The sequence below is a fragment of the Nestor notabilis genome, unplaced genomic scaffold (genome assembly GCF_000696875.1).
Source record: "Nestor notabilis isolate BGI_N333 unplaced genomic scaffold, ASM69687v1 scaffold27604, whole genome shotgun sequence".
NCBI lineage: Eukaryota > Metazoa > Chordata > Aves > Psittaciformes > Psittacidae > Nestor > Nestor notabilis.
Window position 1 is genome coordinate 1 of NW_009924703.1, and position 7,909 is coordinate 7,909.

The 7,909-nt window shown below is 38.4% G+C and overlaps 1 protein-coding gene across 1 annotated transcript; it reads left to right on the plus strand.

Moving 5' to 3' along the window:
* Nucleotides 1-1,601: 1,601 nt before the first annotated feature.
* On the plus strand, nt 1,602-6,623 carry RSRC1 (arginine/serine-rich coiled-coil 1). Its single transcript, XM_010012737.1, has 4 exons — nt 1,602-1,764; nt 4,383-4,489; nt 5,415-5,561; nt 6,390-6,623. Exons 1-4 carry the CDS (start codon nt 1,602-1,604, stop codon nt 6,480-6,482), a joined length of 510 nt encoding a protein of 169 aa, XP_010011039.1. The 3' UTR covers nt 6,483-6,623.
* Nucleotides 6,624-7,909: the final 1,286 nt, after the last annotated feature.

A 7,909-nucleotide genomic window follows, 5' to 3' on the forward strand; every position in this document is an offset into this window, starting at 1 on the left:
GGTCTCGCCCCGGGAGCGGGTGTCGAAGGCACCAGCCAGGTCCTCCTCGCGGCTCTGCCGGTCGCCCCAGGCGTCCTCGGACCTCGGCGCTCGGACATGGGGAAAGGTGTCAGGGCTTGAGGTCGCGCTCTGCAAATACCTGCGGGCTCCAGCCTGTGCGCCAGTGGCGGGGGGGGGGGGCGGGGGCGCATCCCTGGTTGTCTCCTGCACGGATAAAAGGTCTGAGGGGCGGGGGGAAATCCCTGAAAACCCGAGCCCCGAGTTTTGTGCAGTGTAGTGGTAACACTGGTAACACAAACGAAGTGAATCCCACCCCTCCTGCTGCATTTTCCCTCCTCTTCCTAGTGCTTTCATTTTGTTTAATAGCAATATTCCCGTGCACTGCACCGTGGAAGACAGTATGCCTCAGCACCATGTAGTTTTTCTGTTTCTTCCACTGCAGCTTGTCCAGATAAAAACTTAAGTTTTCTTTGAACGTGTCAGTTTGCACAGCTAAAATAAAAACAGCAAGCAATTAAAAAGCACTGGGCATGTGAAAAACACCAGTTCTGTTGAAACAACACACAGTTCTGTAATGCATGTATGACTGTATCCATACAGTTGTATATATACAGTTGTATAAAAATGATACAGTATCACCTAAGCTAACCCTAAATAAAATGGGATGAAGGGCAAAATATTTTTGTTTAGGCTGCTGTCTATTTGTGTTTTCTTATTTTAATCCTCAGCTCATAAACAAGAGCAGTACAATTGCAACTTTTTTCTGTATTTTGAAGCATATTACTTAAAATGCATTATATTTTAAACGGGTCATTTAAATTAACTGGTTATATCCCTTTAAATATAATTAGTAAAATATGAAGTATCATCTGACGAATATTTTAGGTTAATTATGTCACTGCTTTGATTCTTAAGTTAGACCCACTTGAAAGAAAACTCTAGTTAAAGGCACGGGTTCATTTGCATGGTCAGGATTATAGGATTAGCAAGGAATCCAGTAAGCATTACATATTTACACCTAAAGATTATACAAGAAATATTTTAAATACGTTTCTATTTAATGGGCCATTCACAAGATATTATCAATCATTTAATCCTTCTATTTCAATGCTTGTTAAATTCTTAGCATGCTTCATCAACAGTCTTGTCTTTAGAAATAAGCAAAGAAATTGAAATATTTTATGCAGAGCTTGCAGGCAAGTTACTTTTCCTTTCCTCTGATTCTCAAGTGTTTATAATTATTGTGCATGTGAAATTTCTGGGTGGCATCTAAAGGATTAACTCACATTTTATTCCTAAAGTGACATTTCTAGTTATTGCTAATAGACTGATACAATATGGAAATAGGAGCTATAAAAGATGAGTTGTATGTACGTATATTTATGTATATGTGGGAAGATATAAATAGATGTAAATATAGATCAGAAGTGTAAAATATTGAGTAAAATAACCTCTGAAGGGCGGAGTTCCCATTTAAACACTCTGTGGCTGGGGTAACAGGGGCAAAAATCCTTAGATTTGTATAAAATGACATTAACTAGATGTTCCCCTAGTAGAATCAATTTTACGATAAGGAGTATAAACAATGATGTTTTCGAGCTATGGTGGCATGCTGGAGGAGTGCAGGGGGCGGTGAGGGCTGGCCTGGGCACAGGCTGCACCCCACAGCACTGATGGCACCCCGCAGGGAGGTTCGCCGTGGCCACACTGCCGCACAGGTATCACCACAGCTGAGTGTCAGTGAAAGAGCTGGTGACAGGCCCAGTAATTGTGACCGCTGCTAGAATTGCCTTTTCATAAAAAACGGCCTCAACAAGCCCTAGTTTTAGGGCTAAACAAGATTCAGTTTATATTTTTCACTATAACACAGTAAAAAGACTTGCTGTACAATGAGTTAGTATTGATTTTATTTTTTTTTGTCTGTAGCTTCTTAGCTTTCTGACTCCATTATTTTTGATTTTACTATGAAATACATATCCTTTCTACTGACATCTGACAAACAACATATGGAAGTCGTTTTATCTACCAATAATGTGTTTGTCAAAAAAATCATACACTAATGGGTTGTGCTTCCTCCAGTCCATTTTCCCCAAGTCACTGATGTAATTCTAAACATCTAGCGATTTTTGCCCCTTAATAATTTGTCATTCCCGCAGGTTTGTGTAAGATTCATTTAAGATACTACAACAAGCTGGGAAGTGAGGGGAGGTTTTAAATCTACATTCATCTGCCTTTATTTGATACCTGGATTTAACACTGTGACTACCAGGTACACCTTACCATTCCCTTATTTACTTTCAGACCCAAGAGCTTGATGGATTGTGATTTTCTCTCCCTAGTAGGGCATTAGAATATTTGTTCTTATACTTCCTATGGGATCCTTAGGGGATCTTTTTTAGGAGAAGACTTCAGCAGCAAGGCAGCAGAACTTTTAAACGCATGCTTAATTGCAAGCGATTTTTTGTTCTTCTAAATTTCAAAAAATCAGGCCTCAGGAATTACTTATGCACTTTATATAGTGTGGCTCTTGTCCTAAGCCTCACCAACACTGAGGCTTCCACAAACCTTTCCAAGGGGTGTGTGGCTGGGCAGGCAAGGAACGTTAATCAGATCCATAGAGACCAAACTATATTCCCAAATAATTTTTAAGCAATGAGGCAGCTTCTTGTTTGCTGCTTGAAAGTTTTTTCTCTTCTTACATTTTGTCTGCCTTACCCATTTTACAAATGCATTCTGCTCACAGCAAAATCCATCCACTCCTCCCTGCTTCTGCGCCTCAACCAACTTGGACTGGCCCAAATATGCTGCATATAAAGCAAATGGTTTTCATACGTAAATGAGATGGAGATAAAGTGGTTAAAATTGTAAATGAAAGCCTGCAGTTAGCAGAATGAATTCAGGATTTGCTTGTCACTGCAGTTAGGCATAGAAGTAGGTAGGGAAGATGAACTGAGCAATGAATCTTAAGAAGCAGAAAATGAAACAGACAGTAAAGCAAATACTTTTGTGTCGGGTGGACTGTAATGTACTACCCAGGACTGAGAATAGAACAGGTTTGCAGTACAACCTGTTGGTAAAAAATGAGGTTGTTAATTTAGCATGTACAGGTCCGTTCCCAGATTATTTCTGAGCTGCTGTTAGTTTATTTGCTCATCTGAAGCTCCACTTACTTGTCATTACTAGACTGAAATGAGTTTTCAGTGGTTAGTCACTGCGAAAGGATGGAAGTTACATTTATTTTTTTCTTGTGTGAAATAGAAAGTATTTTGCAGTGCGTGAGTGTATCTAGATGAATTTGGATTTAGAATTTTGTATACAAGAAAAGAATTCGGTACTTCAGAGTTTCTGAGTAATTCTGCAACCTCTTTTGGTCTGCAAGCATTTTTCCTGAGTTTAAATTTGCTTTGCTTTGCTTTCTTTAGAACAAGAAATGTAATCTTTTATACATACATATGTATGTACTACCAATGTATAATTACAGTCACTCATTACTGTTTCATCCTAGGTTGCTTTTTGCTCATCATTTTAGCAATCTCCTTTTTGCTTTGTCACTTGAGACTGTGATTCTGTGACTCAGGCTCATGTCCTCAGTATCAGATTAGGCACCTGACAGCACCCCAGTTATATGTGTTTAATGTAGCTCATACCAAGGTTGGCAGGAGCTGCTCTTCTTTGCCATGAAGTCACTGGGAGCAGCATTCACTTTGACAAAAATAAAGACTCAGCCTGGGATTCAAAAACATCTTGTGGAATCTATGTGCACTGTAATACAATTCAGAAGCAATTTTGCTCATTTGGTTAAATGGCTGCAGTTCTGTCACCAGAGAATCATATCAGCACACAATATTTAGTGTTTATGTTAGGAATATTTTATTACCAGATTCTAAGACTTTTTTTTATACCTTATGATGTAACTCTTAACACCAGACTAATCATTTAACTTGTCATGAGAACACAGATGATGGCACATCTCTTGGAACAGCCACAGCTGGACCCAAGTTCACCTCCATACAAGCAGAAGTAGTTTTACTGCTCCCTATGGATGGAACTCCACTGAGTTGTCTGCACTGTCCCCAAGTCCTTAAGTTCTCCAGGAAATCCTCATGTCATAAATCTAGCAGTTATTCTGCAAGGACATCTCTAGCACATTCTTAAATTATCATCTTGAATGATACCATACATTGAACAAGAATGGCCAACTCACCGTTACTTTTACTGAAGGAGTTTTTCTTCTTAATAGAGTGTTTTAGGCTGCTTTAAAAGTTGGGGTTTTTTTATTTCTGGTATGTACTGTTGTAAAATACATTCGAGGCACGGCTTAGGCACAGCATTTATCATAGGCTTACACTAATGTATACTGACATTACACCTTCTCTTTGTAGACCAAGCCACCCTAGTAGAGCAAGTGAAACGAGCAAAAGAAATTGAAGCTATTGAAAGTGACTCCTTTGTTCCACAGACATTCAGATCAAGTAAAGAAGTCAAAAAGGTAAGTTTTCAATATCCTTTCTTGGTGCATAATTCTTTCAAAGTCAGGTGGAAGCTGCAGTATTAATACAGTTTCCATTGATGAAAGAGCGTCAATGTTGACAATCTTAAATCCAACCAACAACTCACCAATGTTCTTGGTGTGGCTTTCAAAGAACAAATTTAAATGTGCAAGAATTTCAGGGAAATCGACTGTTTTGACAGTATATTCTACATATGCTGAGCAACTCCAATTTTAAAGAATTCTTTTAAAATCATATAAATCCATGAAGATTTTTTTTCTTTTAGGAAAAGTAGAAGAATTAAAATCCAAAAGTAATCAGACATTTACATTGTAATTAAAGGTAGAGATCAGTATTTTTTATTCTGCTTAGCTAAAGTCAGACTTTAAGGCCATATTTACTCCCTGAACCAAACCGGCACTGGTTTTAGACAGCTGTACCGAAACTTAACAGGGGACATCCAGGTTCCAGAATTTTACCTGCATTTTGGCTGCCATGTCTTCTAGGGAACTTGAGTGCTTTTGTCTTTGGAAATATGCAGGCAAAAGTTTTGTTCAGGTTTTCCATCTGAATTTTTTAATTACCACTGTTTGTCTCCCCAAGAACTTGCATTTTCTTGCCTTTTCAAAGTCTCCAAGAAGTTCCTGCAGCTTCTTCAGAAGTGATCCAAAACCCCAAAGCTAAGGTTCTGCAAGCTCTCTTACTGCCTTGGGCAATACCTTTTGGGTTTTTTTCAGCTCATGTGCTTAGCCTGGACCTTAGTCCATGCCCAGTGTGTCCCACTGAGCATGCTGAGAACTGTTTGCATGAAGATCCTTTTGTGGGCATGTGTTGCAACAGGAAGAAAGCTGAGCACTCAATTACAATTCTGCCACATTTGGGAGTTTGAGGATAAAATACTCAGATGTGTTTCTTTCTTTTTAGTCAACAGAACCTACTGAACTACAGTACGAACCTGTAACTATCAGAGTGGGAACTGTTGATACATCTGCTCCTGAAAAAGAACCACCATCTGCCAATATTCCTACTGCCATCAAATATCAAGATGATAATTCTTTAGCACATCCAAATGTAAGTGTGCCGATACTTATTTCATCTTTAGAACAAGACAGCCCATTGAACAAGAGCAGCTTCGTATAACTAACAACCATTTTGCTGGGCTGCTTATCAAATAACCTGTGGTCTGAAGACTGTTAGCTAATGGGCCATTCATTGGCTTAAACAGGATCACACTCCTTGCATTATCTGACAGAGAATAACTACAAAAGAAGTTCACCAGTGGTGTAGTTTTAGAGCTACAAACAAATTTTATAATGAAGTAGCATACTAAATGAATGCAGGGGAAATTAAGATACTGTTCATATAAAAATCCCTGTTCAATAAAAATTCAGGAAAAAATGCTTTTGGTTTCTCTAGTTGGAAATCTGGTGGAAGACTCAGAACTTGTCAACCTTGCCAGATCGTAAAGCTTTAAATACATGACAAACTTCATTTTAAATCATTATGGCTAAACCTATGCAAAGTCCTTTGTAATTGGATATAGCAGTACTTATAGTAGAGGGTTTTTTAAGAATTAGTAGGTTAAGAATGACTTGCAGTAAATAAACTAATGTAAGTTCTGTATAGTAAACATTGCTAACAAAGATTAAGACCTGTACAATATGACAAACTTCCTGTTTCAGGAGAAGACTGAAATTGGAATGTCTTGGCTTTCTAATTCTTAAAAATCACTAACTTTATGAATGTATTTCTATCACCTTTGTATTTTAACACCCCTATGCAGCTGGGCTTTGCCTTTGGTCACCAAAATAGTCCGCACATATTTCAACAGAGTATAGCAAATAAAGAGAAAGTTAATGAGTTCTTCCTGCTTTTCTCCCTCTCTCCCTTGTCTGTCAGCTGTTTATCGAGAAGGCAGAAGCAGAAGAGAAGTGGTTTCAGAGGCTGATTGCCCTCCGGCAAGAACGGCTGATGGGCAGTCCAGTGGCCTGAGTGAACCACTGTGACCATCGCATACCAGCTCTCCATGAGTACTAAAAAATCCTACCATTAAATTGTTTTATTTTTCTCTTTTGAGGGGATTTTAATACTCAGTATGAGTTGTACAGAAAATAAATATTTCATCTGAAGACACAAGAATGTTCTATCCTCCATTTTTCTCCCAAATTCTTTGCTGGGTGACTTGTATCGCTGAGCTACCTGCTGTAGATGAGCAGGCTGTCAGAGCAGGGTCACTTTCTCTCTTTGTACTGAGTTCCTCTGGGATGCAAAAAACCTGACATCCAAGAAGATGTAATTTTATACCTTCCAATCAAAAAAAAAAAAATGTATAATCATGCAGCAGTTTAAAGAGAAATGCAAAAATAAGACTGTCAGAGTTCAGATTGACTAGTGCCCAACAGCAGGGGTGTGAGCGGTACAACCGTGGGCCATTGCATCTGCTGCAGCTGGAGAAGGATTCAGGGCAAATGATTTCACTGCTATCTCTTCTTCATTGCGGTGTGCATTGCGGTAGCAGCTTTTGAATCCCAAACATCTGTAGACAATCTCCTTGCTAAGGGGCTCTTCTAAATTGGTGGGTTGATCCAGATGCTCCAGCATTAGTGTGGTTCCTCACTTATGGTGGGCTTGAGAGGAAAGAAATGTTTCCTTGAACATCTACCCACAACTGCATCTGGGAAAAAAATGTTACTCTTTAAAACAAAATAGTAAGGTTTTCAACGGGTTTCAATAAATATTATTTTCTGAGCAATTTTAAGCATGTTAAATTGTTTGATAATCTAAAAGAGACAGCTTTCTATGAATTCTTAATGGGAAATAATAGAAAGATTATTGTGTGTGGTGGTACAGACCTTTGTTGACCAGACTAATGGCATACCTGTTTCTGTACAGTGACTGTTTTCAGTCTATGAAGCTTCCCTTTGTCAGAGTGTGACTTTAGAATACTGAATGATTAGTCTTACTTGAATCTATCAGACTTAGCCCAAGTATACTTACCAAAAAAATCTGTCCTTCGTTCAGCTAAAGGCTAGAGATCAACCAAATAAAATACAAAAGTATTTCCTCTGAGGTATCTAGCAAAGCTGTGAGAAAACTGTTACATCAGTAGAAGACTAAACTGAGCCCTCACCTCTGGAGATACCTCACTGGAAATGACCCACATCAGCTTTCCCATGTGAGTGAAGAAATTCATAAAGCTTTTCTATAATGTTATTTTTCCTTGTTCTCAGATCTGTGGTGAAAAAAAAAAAAAGAAAAGGATGATTCTGGAAATGTACTTTGGTTGTCTTATTTCTTTAAATCACTGATATAAAAGGAAAATGTATTAAATTTGCTTTCTAACATGTTTTTACTTTTCCTTTCTGAAAAGTGTTAGTTTGATTTGGTCCTGCATTAAAATGGCTGTGTTTCAATACTGC